This window comes from Bufo gargarizans, chromosome 3 (genome assembly GCF_014858855.1).
Source record: "Bufo gargarizans isolate SCDJY-AF-19 chromosome 3, ASM1485885v1, whole genome shotgun sequence".
NCBI classification, from domain to species: domain Eukaryota; kingdom Metazoa; phylum Chordata; class Amphibia; order Anura; family Bufonidae; genus Bufo; species Bufo gargarizans.
In genome coordinates, this window is record NC_058082.1 from 620,682,248 (window position 1) to 620,703,640 (window position 21,393).

At 43.3% G+C, this 21,393-nt stretch overlaps 1 protein-coding gene across 13 annotated transcripts in view; it reads left to right on the top strand.

Moving 5' to 3' along the window:
- ROBO2 (roundabout guidance receptor 2) overlaps positions 1-21,393 on the top strand; it is a 432,244-nt gene that overhangs the window by 36,811 nt on the left and 374,040 nt on the right. For all 13 annotated transcript variants that reach the window (XM_044284544.1, XM_044284545.1, XM_044284552.1 and 10 more), the window contains exon 2: positions 20,029-20,355. In XM_044284544.1, the coding sequence (XP_044140479.1) occupies positions 20,029-20,355 (327 nt within the window). The remainder of the gene's footprint in view (positions 1-20,028; positions 20,356-21,393) is intronic.

Genomic DNA, 21,393 nt, shown 5'->3' on the forward strand with positions numbered 1-21,393 from the left:
AAGAGCGAGGCGCAAAAGGGACGGCGAGATTAATCAAGGGACGAAGCAAAGCGGCGTCCAATTATTCATCTCTTAATGACAGCCAGCAGAAAGCTGCAACGTTTCGATAAATGCGGACCGTAGCCTCGTACAGTCCAACAGCCGGATTCCTTGTGAGTTGAAACACAGGGCTGAACGCAGCTTCTCAATGGAAATGCTAATTCCGCATGATTAATATCTTGTTCCCTTTTTTTGTCAACACGCATATTAAATAACTTTCTTTAGAGTTTAATTGTAACTCGCGGTTCTTCCAGTCTCCTGGGAAAACGGAGGATAGAACGAAACTTCCACAATCTGATTTCAATCATCTATTCACAGATTTTCTGTTTTGTATCCACTTGTATTTTGTGCGCTTTTTTTTTTCCCAGCACGTTTAACTCATCAATTTAATTATAGGGAATTTGGCGTCTCCTGAAGCCGCCTTTAATATTCGAAATAGCAGTGGACATCGGCACAACAAAGAGATTGTGCAAGTCTAAGAGGGCTTGTAAGCGGCTTGGCACGATTAGCAAATGGATGGTCACTTGACACAGGGCGGTTGGGTTGCATGACAACGCGTTTCATTGGTTTCCAAGTATTTAGATCTCAAGTGGTGACTTCTCTTCTGCGGCCGTGTTCCAGAAATGTTAAACAGCCGTGTGGAAGAGAAACCATAAGGAGCAACAGCGTGGATGGCAGCAATTAGTGACAGATGAGGAGGTGGCATGCAGTGGCGTACATAGAGAATTAAGGGCCCCTTAGCAAGGATCAAACCAGGCCCCCGGCCCCACAGGACAGAGGGGTTTCCGCCTAAACCCTTTTCAATGACCCTTCATTTTTCCACTGTCTCATTTGCTAAAAGTTGTTCCTTTAGAGAGTACTGAGCAAGTTTTCACACCAGTAGAAGAGGAGATAATCCCAACTAAGACTGGGCCCCCTCTTACCCTGGGCCCAATAGCATTCACATGGTCTGCCGCTATGGCAGTGACGCCCCTGGTGGCATGGTAGGAACAGTACTGCAGTGCTGCAAGAGTTATTAGCATAAAGTTAGTTTTAGGATAATAAGACCACAATATACAAGTTAAAGGAAGTTTCAGAGAATATTCTGAGTAGCCCTGAAATAACTAGACCCTGGACACTCCGTGACATACTATTAAAATATGGTGACTGAAAGCTAATCTTGGAGACTAGAACCAACACTTTTGGGGATGAGGAACATCAGGAGTTCATAATGTCTCATGGGTATAGCTATACCATGGTTGCAGTCATTGCAGCTGCTATACCACAGGTCTTTGCAGTGGTATGCATAGAAAATGGGGACCCCAAAGATCAAAATGGGCCTGCATTATGGTGCTCATTTTTTACCATATAGGACAGAAGGGCATGGTGTGCTAATTTGACTCTTGAGTCAGTTTTCCAGTTTTTCTGGACAGTACAGTCTACATAAGTTCTCTCTAATATATAGAAAAGGCCCTATAAGAGCTGCATGGACAGCCTCTATTATACTTATAACCTATGCCTGTGATGGCTCACCTACGGCACTCCAGCTGTGGTAAAACTACAACTCCCAAGATGTACACTTGCTTGGCTGTTCTCAGAACTCCATAGAAATGAATGGAGCATGCTGGGAGTTGTAGTTTAACCACAGCTGAAGTGCCGGAGGTTAGCCATCACTGACCTATGCTATGTACGCCTCCATTCAGAGGAGAGATGTGGTTAGTGATAACTATGCATTTTACTTATCTTCATGAATGGATCTTAAAAGGGTTGTCCAGGATTTTGGTATTCATGGTCTATCCTCAGTGTAGGTCATCAATATCTGATCAGTAGGGTTCTGACATCCGACACCCCCACCGATCAGCTGTTTGGAGAGACCAAGGTGCTTCATTAAACCAGGGACATCACATTCATCGGTCACATGGCCTGGCCGCAGATCAATCCAATTCAAGTGAATTAGCCAGAGCTACATTACCCAGCACCGCCCCTATACAATATACAACACTATGCTTGGCAAGCTATGAGGAGGCCCCATCACTCACTGGAGCACAGCGGCTTTTTCAAATATCTGATCAGCGGGGGTATCAAGAGTTGGACCCCTACGATCAGATATTGGTAATTAATCCTGAGGTTACTCCATCGATATCAAAATCCCGGACAACCCCTTTAACTATGCATCTTAAGCTGACCACCATGAATGTTAGATTAGTTCAATAGGGTTTTGTAGGGACCGGCCGTTCATCTAAGGTGTATGGTGGTGTCCTCACTTTCAGTGGCAGATAAGAAGGCTTGCACTTTTGGATTTCAACACGCCCGATCCTTTTGCTCTCAAGACTTAAAATTGTCCACCAGATTGCGTGGCATAGATGTTTGTCAAATGTGTGTTTAGCTGACAGCTAGCTATCTACAGTTTATGACCCGCTGCCACCCATGGCCATGCTTTAGAGCTTAGTATTACCGACTTTGCCATGACTGGTATCTGGTATAAGTTACTGAACTGATGTGAGCAGGTTCTACCTGGTATATACATATCTACATACATCAAGTGGAGAGAATTTAAAAATAAAAAAATCACTCAGTTATGAATGATCTTTGCACAGATGCTGAATATATTCATAAGTGTTAGGATGCAACCTAGCAGATAAGAAAGCAGAAATCCAAGATGGCTAGAAAGTCTGCTCGCCCTTATAAATAGAACCTCTGCTGACGTTTTTGGAAAATCAGAATTAATTACTTGCATGTATTTGGCTGCAGATGGTAGGAGGTGTAAGGTGAAAAGAAGAACCCAGCTGATAGCAACCAAAAAAAGCAGCTCATAATATAAAGCAGAACAAAGAACATGGAGGATCCAAAGCTACGAAGGACCTTGAGTCTGGCAGGATTCTGCCTACCACAATGTAATAGACAATGCATTCTGCCTCAATACTTTCCTCCTTTCAAAGCAATATTATCAAGAGTGTCCATATGACAAATGAGTCCATTGTGTTATCAGCCTATAGGTCTCCATAGCTGGCGCTTTTTTGTCCCTGGCATCTTCAATATCACTGTAATTCTAATGAACCAATTAATGGTTGACAAAATGGCCATCCCGAGCCACCATGTTTTGTAACAGCAAGGGCAGCGTTCAGAGTCACGTACGGAATAAATGCTTTCTGTAGGCCATGGCTAGGGCGCGATTAGCCCAACTGTGCAAGACAATTGCAGAGGCATCTGCTTGCTTAATTTTGAGAGAAAATTTACCAGATGGAGGCTGAAGATTTAAGTGATTAGAAGGTAGTAGATAGGAATACAAATTGGATTAAAAGAAATTAGATTGATATAAATCGAATTGAGTCACAACAGTTTGTGTTGCTCATACCAAGGGCTAGTGGATTATGGGAGAGGCAGATGCTTCAATGAGATAGGAATTAATGTGGCTTTGACAGTCCATCTGGGAAGGTCTGAATATCGAGTACGTCCCTAATCTCTTTCTCCATTTATCAATGCCATAATGTTAATTAGTACTTCATTCGTTTGGTTACGTACAGAGGAAAGAAATCTCAGCCCTAATATCAGTTTGAGATGTTGTTGCACTGCCAAGACATGAAGATTCCTCTTTAGTCGAGCTTGCTACAGTTTATCGCTGCTTTCGAGACCCTTAACTTGTGACCATAGAGGAAAATCTACTGGTGACATATTTGCCATTGTATATTGTTCAGGATTTGATAGCTTGCTCACATCAATCACTAAATCACCTTATCCCAGTAGGACGATGACTAAATTGGATTTAATCCCTCAACACATCCTTGTTTAATTTAATGTTTATGAGCTGGATCGTAGCTAAAGGCTCATGGGCCCTGGTGCAAGAGATCAGCTTGGGCCCCCCTTCCCTCAGTGCTTTCTGGCCAGGGACAGGGGAGCACAGAGCCTTCTTGCTACCTGAGCCAAAAATTCAAACGACATCCCTCCACCCCATGCCAAATTCTTGACCTTCCATCCAGCCAGAGGTATTACTTGACCAGCATGGACTTTCTATAATACTAGTGTCTTCTTATCTGGCACAAGGGTCTTTGGGCCCCCTCAGGCTCCCAGTAGCGACTGCTACCTCTGCACCTCCTATAACTACGCCCCTGTTTATGAGCTTTACCATTAAACACAACCTATAATTAGTAATTCTCCCCATGTTGGGATCCATTTTGTTCTTACAATGGGCAGTAGTTAGTTATTTAAAGGGTTCAGTTTAATCAGTTTCTTTAAAGGGTTTCTGTCACCAGAATTACCCTATTAAACTGGCTGACATTAGCGATGTGCTAATGTCAGCAGACCCTAACTTTCCTAATCTCATGCTAATGAATGCCCCCGTTACCGCACAATTTTAATTTTGATGATATGCTAATTAACCTCTAGAACCAGGAGGGGTGTTACTCCTGCTCCTAGAGACTCCGTTCTCCCACCTCAAGTCACGCCCTGCCATCCTTGATTGACAGGGCCAGGCAGTGTTAGTTTGCTCCTGACGGCCCTGTGTGCTGGGACTGTACAGGCACGAGATTTATCCTGCGCCCAGGTCTGGCAGGAGAAGATAAACGCTGCCTGGCCCTGTCCATCAAGGACGGCAGGGCGTGACTTGAGGTGGGAGAACGGAGTCTCTAGGAGCAGGAGCAACTCCCCTCCTGCTCTTAGAGGCTAATTTGCATATCATCAAAGTTAAAAATGTACAGTAACTGGGTCATCCATAAGCATAAAAATAGTACAGTTGGGGTCTACTGACATTAGCACATTGCTAATGTCAGCCAGGTTAATCAGGTTAATTCTGGTGACAGAAACCCTTTAAACCTGTGGCTTCCTAGCTGTTGCAAGACTCTAACTCTGATCATGGCTGGACAGTTTTAGTTTTTCCAAGATGGCAAGCTACAGGTTAAATATTCTTTATATACTCTAAATAATAGTAGACAGCAGTTAAGAGGTGACTGTATCATTTCTCATCCTACAAGGTATTCATATCTGCCTCCATTGGCATTACACTAAGGACGAGCATAGAGATGAACAAATTGATTCTTTTAAATCGAAATTCAACCTGATTTTTTAGAAAAAAATCTGATTCAATAGAATCAGAATTTTTTCATATTTGTTTGGGTAGAATTTTTCCAGAGAGAGAGAAGAGAGTCCAAGGCACTTTTGACACGGACAGATGGGATGAATGGGACTGAAACAAATTTTAGGAAATTCGCTCAACTCTAAAACAGACACTAAAAGGTGGAGCTAATCAAGGACAAATGGTTTTAACTAGATCTGCTAGTCAGTTCCTTCTTTTCACTGCGCTGCCATGGATGAAAGCAACTTTTGGCAAATTAAATCATCCGGCAAATAGGATCTTCTACTCTTGTAAAAATAATTCATCAGGTAGTTTTCATGATTCCATAATGGATAATTTTTCAGATATAATCTTAAGGTGTGGTCTTCAAGAGACAATGCTGGACCCTCATACTCTTGTTGAGATCCATGGTTATAGCTGACGTTAAGTAGAAGATGTGGGGGTGCATATTTATGTATGTTACCAGTAGTTCAAGTCTAGTTTGCTAGGAAAAAAAGATGGCAAGAAGGAAATGCCATCATAGATTTCAGCATTTATTTTTAAAGGGAGCACCACGAGAACATTGTTCATCTGCCTAACAGATCTTCTTTCTGTGGACCTTGCAGTTCTAATATTTTGTAACTCAACCATAACCTAATATTGGAAATGCAGTACGTATATATTTTTTTTCTCAACAACCCACAGCTATGGTATAGTTAACCAACAGACTAAAAAAAAGTGAGTGATGGAAAACGCAGCCTCTTCAGCAGATTTCACTACCTACCTTTCTACAATCCAAGCTCTCTTCCCTATGTGTATAAACACGGCTCATTCATTCTCATACATTTACTATGTGGGTACTCATTAATAGTGTTGATCGAGCACCAAAGTGCTAGGGGGCTCGAGTAGAACACCTCGGGATGCTCAGGTGCTCTGCCGAGCACAATGGAAGTCAATGGGAGAACCCGAGCATTAAACCAGGCACCCCCTGCTATGAAGAGGAGAGGGTTTCTGGTTCACATGAAAAGGTCAGAAATTGATGGAAACACCACTGAAATGGTTCGGGAACAGCATGGGGAGGATGTCTCGATGCATCTTGGACTCCCAGGTCGCTGCTGGGAACGATGTTGTCCGAGTAGTACGCCAATTTTTCAGACAGACAATAATACGCACAAAACCAAAGATAAAATCGATTTTAGAGGAAATTCTGTTAGGAAATATTCTTTCCTGTATATTTACTTGCATATAAAGTGCAAGTGCTGCCAAAAATTACAAGAAAGAGGCACTCCGATACAACCTGTATATCACATAAAGGAGGGCCTCATTCACATTGTGGTACAATTGTTCAGGTAGTGGGAGTCCTACACTCATAAAGCCTATGCACTAAGTGAAAGGGCTGCCAAAAATTACAAGGTACCAGCACTCCAATATCCCCTTTATTATACATAGAAGAGGGCATCATACACACCCTTGAAAACTTATGATTGATGGCCTGCTGGTGACCCTCAAAAACATTATGAGCAATGTCCTGCTAGTGACCATCTAAAACATTAGGGGCGAGGGCCTGCTGCTGATCTTACCATCTAAAACATTAGGGGTGAGGGTCTGCTGCTGAGCTGACCCTCTAAAACATTAGGGGTGAGGGCCTGCTGTTGATCTGACCATCGAAAAAATTATGGTTGAGGGTTTGCTGGTGAGCTGACTCTCTAAAACATTAGGGGCGATGGGCTGCTGCTGATGTAACCATGGAAAACATTATGGGCGAGGGCCTGCTGCTGAGCTGACCATCGAAAAAATAATGGTTGAGGGACTGCTGCTGAGCTGACTATCTAAAACATTAGCGGCTAGTGCCTACTGCTGATCTGACCTGGAAAAAATTATGGGCGAGGGCCTGCTGCTGATCTGACTCTCTAAAACATTAGGGGCAAGTGCCTGCTGCTGAGCTGACCATCAACAAAAATTATGGTTGAGGTCCTGCTGCTGAGCTGACCATCAAAAAAATTATGGTTGAGGGCCTGCTGCTTAGCTGACCATGGAAAAGAAATTATGGTTGAGGGTCTGCTGCTGAGATGACTGTCTAAAACATTAGGGGCGAGTGCCTGTTGCTGATCTGACCATGGAAAAAATTATGGGCGAGGGCCTGCTGCTGAGCTGACCATCGAAAAAATTATGGTTGAGGGCCTGCTGCTGATCTGACCCTCTAAAACATTAGGAGCGAGGGCAGCCTAATAAGTATGTTGATATGATGGAGGAGGACGAGAAACGAAAGATTGAGCCATAAACCCTTTTTTGTTGTGGAAGGGGTGCATGGGAATACAGTGTATTCAAAACACCATAAAAGCCACATATTAAAAGTGCCTTTATGTTCAGCCGCTTTCCTCTGGTGGAGTAGAGAAGTCAGGGGCAATCCAGGCCTTGTTCATTTTGATAAGAGTCAACCTGTCAGCATTTTCAGTTGACAGTCTGATGCACTTATCAGTTATTATTCCCCCAGCAGCACTAAATACCCACTCTGACAAAACGCTGGCGGAAGGGCAGGCCAGCACCTCCAAGGCGTAGAGGAAGCTGACACGGTCTTCTACGTACTCCTTCACCATCTTCCAAAACTCTTCTCTCCTTGAGACACTAGGCCGCGCATCAGGGTGAGGGTCATGAAACTGTCCCAGGCCTTGGAGACTGTTGCCTTGCCTCTGTTGGAACTGCCATGTGTTCCCCTTGTCTCCCCTCCTCGGTTGCCCAAAGAACTATGTACTCTGCTGCCAGCATTGTCAGCTGGAAATTTTGGGAGCAATTTTTCCACAAGGAACTTATGATATTGCATCATTTTGCTAGTCCTCTCCACCACAGGAATGAGAGATGAGAAGTTATCTTTGTAGTGGGGGTCGAGAAGGGTGAACAACCAGTAATCAGTGTAGGCCAAAATGTGTATAACGCGAGGGTCACAGGAAAGGCAGCATAACATAAAGTCAGCCAGGTGTGCCAGAGTCCCAACAGAAAAGACTTTGCTGTCCTCATCAGGAGGAGGACTCTCAATCTCATCATCCTCTTCCTCCTCTTTGGCCCATCCATGCTGAACAGTTGGAATAAACCTGCTGTGGGTACTACCCTCTGTAGCGGAGGAAACCATCTACTGATTCTCCTCCTCCTCCTCTTCCTCATCCAATTTGTGCTGAGAAGATTAACGTATGGCTATCACCCTGTGTAATGTCTTCCCCCATTTCCACCTCTTCCACATGCAAAGCATCCACCTTCATTGTGAGCAGCAAGCATTTCAGTAGACACAGAAGTGGGATGGTTACGCTGATAATAGCTGCATCGCCGCTCACCATCTGTGTTGATTCCTCAAAGTTGCGTAAAACCTCACAGAGGTCAGACATTCATGCCCACTTGTCGCTTGTGAAGAGCGGAAGCTGACTGGAAAGGCGACGACCATATTGTCCTCTGCTGTTCACAAAGCCTGGCCAACATATGAAACGTGGAGCTCCAGCGTGTGCTCACGTCCCACAACAGTCAGTAAGCTGGGAATTGCAAGCGCTGCTGAAGCGTTTCCTGACCAGCAGCAGCTGTAGTTGACTTTCGGAAATGGGCACACAGGCGACGCACCTTCACCAGTAGCTCAGGCAAATTGGGGTAGAATTTGAGAAACCGCTGGACCACTAAGTTGAACACGTGGGCTAGGCATGGTTAGTGTGTGAGCTTGCCGAGCTGCACAGCCGCCACCAAGTTGCAGCCATTATCAGACATAACCATGCCTGGTTGTAGGTTGAGTGGCGAGTCTGCTCCCTTATAAACTGCCACAGCTCTTCGGCAGTGTGCTGTTTATCACCTAAACATATTAGTTTAAGCACAGCCTGTTGCCGCTTCCCCACTGCAGTACTACACTGCTTCCAGCTACTGGCTGATGGAAACTGGTGCTGCAAGATGAGAATTCAGAGGTGGAAGTGGAGGAGGTGGATGAGAAGAAGGGTGGGTTGCAGCCACTAATGTAGGTGGTGGCGGTAATCCTGATGGAAGTAGGGCCTGCAATCCTTGGTGTTGGTAGCACCTGTGCCATCCTAGGATAGGACACGCTCCCGGCCTCCACAGCATTCACCCAGTGTGCAGTCAAGGAAATGTAGTGTCCCTGCCCACAAGCACTTGTCCATGTGTCAGTCGTTAAGTGGACCTTCCCAATAACTGCGTTGGTCAGGGCACGGGTACTGTGACGGGATACATGCTGGTGTAAGGCACGGACGGCACACCGGGAATAATAGTGGCAACTGGGGACTGAGTAACAAAGGACCGCCGCTGCCATCAGGCTGCGGAAAGCCTCTGTGTCCACAAGCCTAAATGGCAACATTTCCAGGGCCAGAAATTTGGAAAGGTGCGCATTTAGTGCTATGGTCTGTGGGTGGGTATTTGCGCTTTTGTTTAATGGCCTGGGGTATCGACATCTGTATGCTGCGCTGGGACACAGAAGTGGATGTGTTAGCTGATGGTGCTTGTGAAGGTCCAGGTGCATGGCGGGAGGCATCCAGGCCTGCGTCTTGGACAGTGGATTGGCCAGCACGTAACACAGGGGAAGAGGAGACAGTGGTGTGACCCGCAGACACAGATTGTGGACCCAGGTGTTCGGCCCACCTATTAGGGTGCTTTGATGCCATGTGGCGGATCATGCTGGTGGTGGTGAGGTTGCTAGTGTTCATGCCCCTGCTCATTTTGGTACGGTCGAGGTTGCAAATGAAAATTCTTTTATCGTCCGCACTTTCCTCAAAAAAGCGCCAGACTGCAGAACATCTACCCCTTGGCAAAGGAGATTTCCGCAAGGGGGTGCTCCGGGGAACAGTGTCAGACCTGTTTGGTGTGGCCCGGCTTCTCCCTTTTGCCACCCCACTGCCTCTTCCAGCCTGTTGCGGTGCTGCAGAACCCTCCTCCTCTGTACTGCTGTCCTCGCTCGGCTTCCCAGGTTGGGTCAGTGATTTCATCGTCCACCACCTCCTCTTCCATTTCCTCACTCTGATCATCCTCCTGACTTGTTCACCTAACAACAACCTCACTTATTGACAACTGTGTCTCATCCTCATCATCAACCTTTTGAGACACTAATTGCCGTTGACTTATTGTCAACTGTGTCTCATCATCATCATTCACCTCGTGAAACACTAATTACCATTCCTCATCGTCATCTTCTTGTGACTGTGGATGCTCAAGAGTTTGGCCTTCAGTGCACATGATCTTCTCATGTCCCTCTTCAACTCTTCAAGCGGGCTTGGCGAGAGGCCCAAATCAAGGAATGGAGATGGAAACAGCTCCACGGAATATCTGAGTGTGGGATCACTTGTTTTCCAAGACTCTCAATGGTGGGAGGAAGGAGGATCAGGGTGAGGATTCTGTTGACCAGACTCTCCGCTTCTAAGACTGGACTTTGTGGAAGACAGGGTGGTGCTTATCCAACTGGAAGCATTATCTGCTGCAATACAACCGACCACCTGTTCGCACTGGTCTGACTTTGCACTGAGTGGTGTCCTGTGCCGCCCTGCAAACTGGGACACATGTATCGTGGATGAGTGTGTTTCTTGTGCTCTGACACGTTCCAGCCAGCCAATCACTGTAATGCCAGTAACCAACATGGCTATGGCATTAAAGTGAGTGACAGTACTTACCTGCACGTTTATTGGCTACGTAGCAGCCAACAAACGTGCAGGGAGGAGACTCGAGCATGGCACTCGAGCACACATGGTATTCGGCTTAACACCGCGATGTGCCGAGCATCGCGATGATGGAGCCGAACTGATGTTCGGCCGAGCATGCTCGATCATCACTACTCATTAATTCACAGCTTTATCTAGGTCATTGAATAATGAATTGAATTGTTGTAGTGTTCTAGTCATATAGCGTCATGCTGCTCGCCGTAGAAAGGACTAAATTTAGAAATTCTTCCTTCTTAGCTCCATTATGTCTGAAGGAGTGACTAATAGTGGGCGCTCACCAAGACCTAATTAAGCACATCTAGAAAAACACATCTCTTTAAAAGTGTACTGGGAATAAAGACGTCTTTAGTTGGGCAGAACACTGAACCTTTATCTCCTCAGCACTCCCATAAGAGATCACAAGATAAGAAGATGGCGACCCGTAAATGTGGATTTACACCATTCTTGTCTTTTTACCCACCAGCTTAATGACATTTATCATTATTTGCACAAACTTACAGAATAGATGTTTCGGTATCATATGACCGGATGTATCTTCAGTGGGTACTTATCATACAATTGGGCAGGTACAAACCCAGTATAATATAACCATGTTTGGAGAATGGGTTAATTGCAGTAGAGCAAGGTACTGAATATTGCGTAGCCACAAAACAGGGGTACAACTAGCCTTTCTGCTGCCTGAGACAAAAACTGAAATGGCGCCCCTCCCTCCCCAATGCCAATTTCTTAACTTAACCCCTTCCTCACAGCCCATGGCCCTTCAGCTGCCCCCTCCTCTTGCCCCTAGCTGGTGCTGCCTGAGGCGATCGCCTCACCTGGCCTCATTGGTGATGTACCCCTGCACAAAAGGACAATTGCCTGTGGTCTTCCACAGCCCCATATTAGTCTACATTTACTATGTATACAGCATTGATAGCATTGATATTTAGCAGTGTTACTTTGGTGCTGTATAGGAATTATGTGGGTGCACTGTATAGCGCTATTATGTAGTCACTGTTTGGGATTATTATGTCTGCACTTTATGATACTGTTAACTGTTAATTAAGTTACTATATGGTGATGTTTAGTATTATGACAGAATAGAATTCCGATTTGTCCCAGGAAATTGAAGACCATCTACTACTTGGAAGAACCACTCCTTCAAAAGTGCAACCATTTCAATATTTTTTTAATATACAGAACATTTCCATTTTTATGATCATGTATGACATTCTCTCATGATGACCAATGTTCTTGAGACCAGCCACCACAAGAACATTCTGATGATACACAGATCCCTTATTCTCCCTCTCTCTATCACAGAATTGTTGAGGGCTCAGCATGGCGGTCATTAAAAAAAACGGACTCTGCCAATATTATATTGTGCAAAAATGTTGCATACAAGTCATAAAATTAATTTTCTACCAATTCTGTCCCACATAATAGTAGTGTATACCATACGTAGATATATTTTTCTTGGATCCATTGCAGATTTTGGATAAAATCCAGTAAAAACTGCATTGACATTGCACTGTGTGAAGGTGGCCTGTCCCTAGCAGAGGCACATGTAATCCTGCTATATTTCCTCCCTTTGCAAGCTTGGGGCCTGAGAGGTTTGCTGCTATGTATAGACACAGAAATTTCCAGATAAATCAGCCTCGTGATTCATTAATCGTTCCATTTAACACATTGTTGTAAGCAAAATAATTAGAAGAGAACCTCATTGTATAAGAAAGCAGGAACTATATACAACCCGGGTAAATGTCCTCTTTGTTGAAGCAAGAACGCTCTGAGCATGGAAAGTGTTGGCACCGTTTCCTACTTGGCTTGGGCACCCAGAAGGCATTGAGTCTCTGGCTGTACCAGTCATGGAAGGAGGACACCATCTTGCAGCCTGAGATGAGACATCGTTGCAGTGTTTTTACAGAGAAGAAGAAGTGAGAGAAAGGCTGCCTGGGGAAGACGAAGAAACATAAGGCATTTGTATGGTGAATTTACTGGAGGGAAAAAGCCGGGTCCTTGATGGTGCAGTGAGGATGCAAAATGAAGATCTCTGCATCATTATTCAATCAGCTCTACCACTTCTCAACAGGAACAGATGTTGGGCTGAAATTGTTGCTGTGAATTCATTGTTATTAAATTCTGATTGTGTATTAATGGATCCTTAAGAGATACAGATTGTGTCCATCAAACCCAGCCTCGAAGAGCACAACATATGGAAGAAGAAAAGTCATTAAATTTAATTAATCTAAATGAGGAAAGTGTGGTGGGAATAGGGAGTTTCTATAAGCATAGATGTCATACCACTACAAGTCCAAGAAGGGAATGTCCAAAAAAGAAAAGTGCCTTATAGTAGGGCATTGTTACCCACGAGCTGCATTAAAGGGGTTGTCCGAGATACTTTTTTATGACATAAAACTGCCAGGAACGTGCTAAAATAATAATAACATTTAAGGGGGTTATCCAACAGTCAGACAGACCTCCCAGAGTGGCCAACTCGCAGTGGAGAGCATAATTACCTTGTCCCCACCGCTGGGTTCAGTGTCTGTCCCTTCCAGGTGAGCTCCTCCTCTACCTGCTGCGCTGAAATCATCATCCGTCAACTCCTGGCCACTTGAGCCAAACACAGGCATCAACAGTGACATTCTCCCCTTGCGTCATATGACCAGTTATGGTGATTCTAGGTGAGCTGGTCAACACTCTGGCCTGTGATTGGCTGCAGCGGTCAAGTGTCCCCCTGTCGACGGTAGTTGATTTCAGCGCAGCAGAGAGAAGAAAAGCTGGAAACCATGTAAGTATGATGTGGGTCGGACGCTCTGGGAGGTCTGGATAGCACCTTTAAAATCATCTTCCCAAGCCCCTCTGATCCAACGCAGACGCTCTGTCCTCTTACCCGAGCTGCAGCCAGTGACCACTAACAAATCGGATACTAGTGCAACCCATCACTAACCTCAGCAGTATGCGACATAAGACTGCAGAGGCCAGTATTTGGCTGCAGTGGTGTGTGGGACATCACCCTGGCAAACATTACATTAGGGTTGCAGCCTGGGGAAGACAATGAAGCAGCGACGCTGTATCAGAGGGGGCTAGGTGGGAGAGTTTAATTGTTTTTAGTGTTTTATCAGGCTCCCTGCAGCTTGCCTTCATAAAAATATCTTGGACAATGCTTTTAAGGGACCTGGCTGTGTTTCAAACCAAAGTAGATAAATCAGAAGAGGATGGGGATGAGTAAGGGAAGGAAGGAAAGGAAGAAAAAATGGAGTAGCGAATGGAAGGAAGAAAAGTAAGGAAGTTAAGTAGTACAATAGGGAAGGGAGGAAAGGTGAGAAGAGTATAGAAGGAAGAAAAGAAAGAGAAGGAAGGCAATTAAGTAGTACAATGAGGAAAGAAAGAAGGAAGCAAGGAAGGAATGAAGGAGGGAGGGAAGAGGAGGAGGAGCACAGGGAGTAAAGAAAATACGTTTAGTGCTTAATAAATGGGGGATGAGCGAATCAACTTCAGATGAAACATCCGAAGTCGATTCGCATACAACTTTGTTTGAATACTGTAGGAAGCGAGGGCTCCGTACAGTATTACAATGTATTGGCTCAGATAAACTCAGGTTCGGTTTTAAGGTACCACGTGGAACGGAACCCGAGTTCAGGAAAAGGTTTTTAACAGTAGAAATTATTTTTTTAAGTTATTACAATAACTTCGGCTCATCTGAGCCAACACACTCTAATACTGTATGAAGCATTCGCTCCGTACAGTATTCAAACAAAGTTTTATGCAAATAGACTTCAGATGTTTCATCCAAAGTTGATTCACTCATCCCTAATGGAGATCTTTGGTGTCACCTATTGTTGGTAAGAATATTTGGCATGGGCAAACAGTCTTTTACAGTTGGTTTTAGTCAGGAAACTGGCCAAATGCATAGGCTCTCATCTATAGTTCCTCTTCCGCCTAAGGCAGGGACCCCTGGAGATATATGTCTTGATTAATGGCTTTGATCACTAGGGAATTTGCAATTGGCTCTTTCACCACCCTAGACCACCAGGGATTTTAAATAAATTTACTAAAAAAAAGATACCCACTTTGTTGCACAGGACCCCTTGTATTCTTAAAAACAAAACCAAAAAAACGGTTCCTGCAGTATTTGTAAGTAAAACATATTTATTAGAATGTCTAAAAAGGGGATAAAATTAAGCAAATACGTATTTCTCTTTTTTTCCTCTTTCTGTAGAACTTTAAAACTATATCTCATTTGACTCTAATGCACATCATTTTGCTGACTTGAAAATCGCTTCATAATTCTGTGACATTATCGATACCTTGGTGGAAAAAAATGGTTTTCCATTTTAGGACACAAAAGAAGCAAAGTGTATCATTATGGATATCTATTTGGTGTTCAATTTATTATTTAGTCACACTGCCTTTTATGCGGTGTGACAGCCAGGGAATGGGAAATTTAAAGAGACACTCAATTATTTTAAACAGAAAAGCTTCTATCAATTCAAAAGAGGAGCATTACCATTTAAATAGAGGTGAGGAAGTGGGAAAGCGTTGAACTGAGGTAAATACCGTATCTATTAGGTTGGTGAACTGGTTAATACCCCACTTTCAATTATGCAGCGCAATAGGAAATGGGACTACTTCGGCTCAGTACACCGAGTAGATATCCTTACCCCTCTCAGCCTGTGCACTGGAATGTCTCAGCCGTCTCATTCTTCCGTTCTGGATGGCTTCCTATAGACCGCTCTGAAGTTTCTGTAGCATCAAACCACGTTTTCTACTGGTCACATTTGATTTTGTGGTGTCTTAAACAAGATAGAAATCATTAGCTACCCATAAAGTGTATCAAACCCAGTTGGATTCATTTTTCCGGTAAGGCTGCACGTCTAGAAGTGTCATTAATTCTAATAGAAATTCACAGAATACTTGCCCTTATTTCCACCGGGGTGCAGTATGTAATAATAGGATTGGTTTTCTCATTAGATTGAAGAAATCCATGGTTACAAAGTTTGTTCCCTGTGATCGCCCAGATGGATGATAAATTGGATCTTTTATCAGGAAATACAGCACGTCCTGAAAAGTAAAATAGTCTGCAACTAATCTGAAGCCGTGGGCTGATATGTGAGCCAGAGAGATATATTTAGTGAATATATATATATAATATATATATAAATATATATATATATTGTAAGAAGGTACAAGGAATCATCGTTAGTGATAGGTACGTGTCACCAAGGTTCCTGGCCTCGGTGGAGTAAGAGCCGTTTTTTGTGTGTCAGCAGCAGTTGCTGTTTGACACTTTGATACTTAGTATGGCTGTATAGCTGATCTGGGACGGCTCTTATTGGAAGTAGTCAAAGTGCTGGGTGGGTGACTACTCCCCGTGTTCCAGGCCGGGTGTTGCCAGGCCTAAAAGCCAGCCAGCACTGCCAGGTGAGGAGGATTACCTCAGTCTGACATTAGACCTCAGGAGGTGTGTGTGCTGGGATCTGAGGCTTGTGCCGTGCTGGAGGGCTGAGACCCCGACGGGCCCCCTAAAAGCCTGCTATGGACTTCTGGAGGCAGAACTGTTAACAAGGTGATTTTTGCTAATAGCTAATATATAGTGTTACGCGAATCGAAGTTCACAAAGTGGACTTTCATCAAAATTTCTGGGAAAAGTTTTATTTGCCGCAATCATACTTATCTCATCCGTTTGAGCCTGCCACCGCCATCTTGATTGAAGATCTCGCATGAAATCCCATGCACGGAGACATATTACGTCACCACGCTGCCCGACGCGATGACGTCATCACAGGCTGCACAAGAATTCGAGCTAGATCTTCAATCAAGATGGCGGTGGCCGGCTCTTCGTGATCAAACGGATGAGGTAAGTATGATTTATTTTAGTTTTTTATTTTATTTGACACTGTAATATTAATGCCAGATGCCGTGATCAGCGATAAACGCGACATCTGAGGGGTACAATGACAGGGCGCGGCACAGTCATTGCACCCACTTCTTACAAAGAAGTGCTCTCCGTGACGAAGTCATTAGTCAGAAAGCTAATTATTTTTGTAAAATTTGGAGAAGCAGCTGAATCGAATTTTTCAATGGTTCACTCATCTCTACTAATATAAATTGAGACTGCTGGGAAATCAGATATCTAGAGTCTGACAGTAAGAATAGACTATGTTCCAGTAGTCTGGAGCTGCTGTGCCCTCGGCAGAATACAGGCTGCTGTAAATGATACTATCGGCCCAGCTACATTAGTAATTATTTGCCTAGTGAGTCCAGTATTACACATACATACCAGTCATCTTCCATCTCTGCCCCGGGTGATCTACAAAGTAGAAGAAGCTCCTTCTCCTTCCAGGTATTTGTGCAGAAGTTTTTGACAGTATTACGCCACCAACGGAGCTATTAAAGTTCTACAGATGGATATCATGAATTTTTAAATAAAAGAGGCAGTGTTGGTGTATTATGGATGACAGATGGCAGCCCACAACCAGCTCTTCTGTGCAGGGAACCTTCCACTGGATGGTACAGTTCAGTAATAATTAGAACAAGTTATGGTCCCCCAGGCTGGGCTTCCCACACTCACCGAACAGCTGGGTTGCTTCCTATTCTTAAGACTGGGAAGGGAGTCTTGTGGCGGCTGTACCTGGTCTTTCCATGCACCGCTGCACCACTCCTTGTTTATTTGGCTTCGAACAGATGGTAGTGTGATGGTGAATGCCTCCTCTTCTCGCCTTCTTCCCACTCCTCCAACAAATTACTGAGCAACAATAACTTCCCAGCCAATTAATAGTACTTAGAAACTTCCCAGCACTAACATTGGGGAGTCTGGACGACGTTCATGCCTGTTACATTCACCAGTGTGGCCTTTGTCATTTGGCACCAGTCACTGTGATGTCTGTGCTTGTACATGAGACTGAAAAAGTGCGCTGAGAAATTGAAATGTGAACTTTGATTTCATAACTTGAAGGTCTCTAAATCAAAATCTGTAATATTGCTCCAAACGCATCATTTATAGTACGAGGGAACTGGCATGGAGCAGAGGAAACATTGGGCCCCCTCAGGCTTCAGGGCCCAGGTGTGAATGGCTCACTGATATAGACCTATAGACTTGCCAACAGTCCCAATTTTGCTAATACAGTTCTGTAAATTGGGCCACTAAAAAAGCTGGGTATCTGCAAGGCCCACCATCAAAGTGGGATAGATAGATAGATAGATAGATAGACAGATAGAAAGATATTAGATAGATAGATATGAGATAGAAGAACAGATAGATAGATAGATACTGTAGATAGATAGCTACATAGATAGATATGAAATACCGTAGATAGATAGATAAGAGATAGATAAGTGATTGATAGATAGATAGATAGATAGATAGATAATGAGATAGATAGATATATAGATAGATAATGAGATAGATAGATATATAGATAGATAATGATAAAGATAGACAGACCAATAGATAGATAAGATAGATATGAGATAGAAAATTAGATAGAGCGAGCAGCACGGTGGCTCAGTGGTTAGCGTTGGGGTTTTAGGTTCGAATCCGACCAAGGGCAATATCTGCATAGAGTTTGTATGTTCTCTCCGTGTTTGGTGGGTTTCCTCCAGGTTCTCCGGTTTCCTCCCAAACTCCAAAGACAGACTGATAGGGAACTTAGATTGTGAGCCCCATTGGGGACAGTGAGTGATAATAATGTCTGTAAAGCGCTGCGGAATATAGTAGTGTTATATAAGTGCATAAAAATAAATAAATTAATAGCTATGAGATAGACAGATAAATTAGATAGATAGATGTAGATTCATAGATAGAAAGATGAGATAGATATATTTATTAACTGAAAGTAACATATGTGACATGCTGATGGAGAATTCTTTCTTATGTTTGGTGTATACTTTCTATAATACATGGTCTTTTTATAGCTGAATACTATTGGGCATGAAGTGCAGAAATACTCCAGGTGATGAAGTGATTATCACTTGAATGAAACGTGTAAATGAACAGAACTGCACTGGGTTATTTTGAGCCCATTAATCACCACCGATCCTGCTTTCCATCTTAGTTACAGTTTGTAGGGTTTATTTTACTTTCATAATGTGCATTAGATTTGTAGCTTGCGCGGTCATGTGTAACGGCTTGTTTCAATGACCAAAGTTATTAAAAGGGACAAATATAGGATCTTATGATCAATCTCTAGTTTATTAATGGGCCTTACGGACAACACACAATTGTCTCCTTTCTGGTTAGTTAAAAACATTCATCCTGCAGCTTTTATCAAACATGTCTGGCCATATTTCTATTACGACACCTGGACCTCTACGATTCTGCTGAGCTGAACCTACAGATGACCAGTCTAGCTTCCTTTGAACACTATGGTTCAGTACTGGCCTCAGTAAGGCTACTTTCACACTTGCGTTGGTGTTTTCTGGTATTAATATGCGGCAGAGGATCTCGTTTTCTGAGACATTTTCCTCTGCATTGGTCATCAGTATCAGATCAGTGGGGGTCAGACACCCAGAACCCATGCCGATCAGCTGTATTTGGTCACGTATCAGCTCACCAAGAACAGCGCCGTACATTGTATAGTGGCTGCGACTGGTATAACAGCTCAGCCCCATTCCCTTCAGTGGGGCTGACCTGCACCTAGGTCATGTGACCTATGAAGGTGACGTGAGATGGTCAAGGGCTGTGATGGCTAACCTCCGGCATCCAGCTGTGGTAAAACTACAACTCCCAAGATGTATACTTGCTTGGCTGTTCTCAGAACTCTATAGAAATGAATCGAGCATGCTGGGAGTCGTAGTTTCGCCACAGCTGGAGTATCGGAGGTTAGCCATTACTGGCCTAGGGAAAGCTGCAAGAAGGCTGCGACACTACTGAAAGCTTCACTGCCTTCTCAAACAGCTGATTGGCAGGGGTCCAGGGTGTCAGACCCCCACCGATCAGTTACAGACAACCTATCCCTAAAAATTTTTGTTATAAATCCACATATAACAAAATTCCTCTAATTCAGCATCGGTCCAATGTATATGTGCCAGATTATCAGATATTCTGAATTATCGGACAGTCATAGACAACAGTATATGACGACAAATTAAATCTCAATTTATTCATGCTGCCGTTCATTACTGAATTATCTGATTTTTGGGATTATCAGAAAATACTTGTGTACTTTTACCTGCAGCTTTTGTCATTGATTCATTTCTTGTCTTCTGTATGGGTATTCTAGTCTGATTGATAATGACCTGTAATTGTGTTTAGAGAAATGTATGACACTATTTACTTTTATTTGCCTCTAGGATCTCGACTCCGTCAGGAAGATTTTCCTCCTCGGATCGTAGAACATCCATCAGACGTAATTGTGTCCAAGGGAGAGCCGACCACATTAAACTGCAAAGCAGAAGGCAGACCCGTGCCAACAATTGAGTGGTACAAAGACCTAGAAAGAGTAGAAACTGACAAAGATGACCCCCGCTCCCACCGAATGCTGCTCCCCAGCGGATCTTTATTTTTCTTACGCATCGTTCATGGGCGAAGGAGTAAACCGGATGAAGGAAGCTATGTCTGTGTTGCCCGGAATTACCTTGGTGAAGCCATGAGTCGAAATGCATCACTGGAGGTTGCCTGTAAGTCTACCTTTTGTATTTACTAAAGCACATATACAATATTACTATATATATTTATACAATATATTTACTATATATATATATATATATATATACTATATATATACAATATATTACTACATAGGAACACTCCAGACAAAACCGATACTCTGTATTACGCCCGATGCACAGCCGCACAGCCTTCCCCTAGGCTTTGTGATTTTATTTTTTGGAGTCATCTTTTGAAGTTTGAAGTTTTTTTGGCAGGTTCATTGAAAGTAAACTAACTGAGGTTGGTGATATACCGCCTAATACACAATAAATTAAAGGGGTTGTGCCACTACTATAAATGTATCATTATTATATCACTTTCCCAAAATACCACCATTAATCAAAACTTGTAAAGTTGTTTTCCTACCACTGCACCCTGTGGCAAACCTATTTGGACATTCGGTTGCTTTAGTTTATGCCCCACATTGGAGTCTTGTAATGTAGGACGCAGGAAGTGTCATTGGTAAGGACAAGGGCTGTGGTTAGTATCACATGATCTCCTCATGTCAGTGCCCTAAGGCATGATTAGAGGGCAGTCATGTGACAAACCAGGAAGTAAAAAGTATTTTATGGCACAACCCCATTAATAGTAAAATGAATTAACTGTTTAGTAAACATAATAAATAATCAAATAAAAATAGTATAACTGTCAACTCCCAGTTATAAAGCTGCTATTACAATAGCATGTCTTACTATCCCGTCATAGCCCTAAAGGCCCTACTGAAGCTGTCAACAGATACATAAACTATTTAAAGGGGAAATGCACCCAAAAAGTAGTTTTCTGGTATTTTGTAGATGTCTTAGATCATTACTTTGTTGTAAGTATAGATCTCAATGAATTCCAAATTATGAAATAAAGAAATCTATTCAATGGACCTTAGAGTTTTCCATCATAGGAAATTGTAACACAGCAATCTAACAAATTAATAGGGCATTGCTTGGGCTATTATGTCAAAAATATTCAATGTATTATGTCTCTGTGGTGGTATTCATATACGCATTGTGATC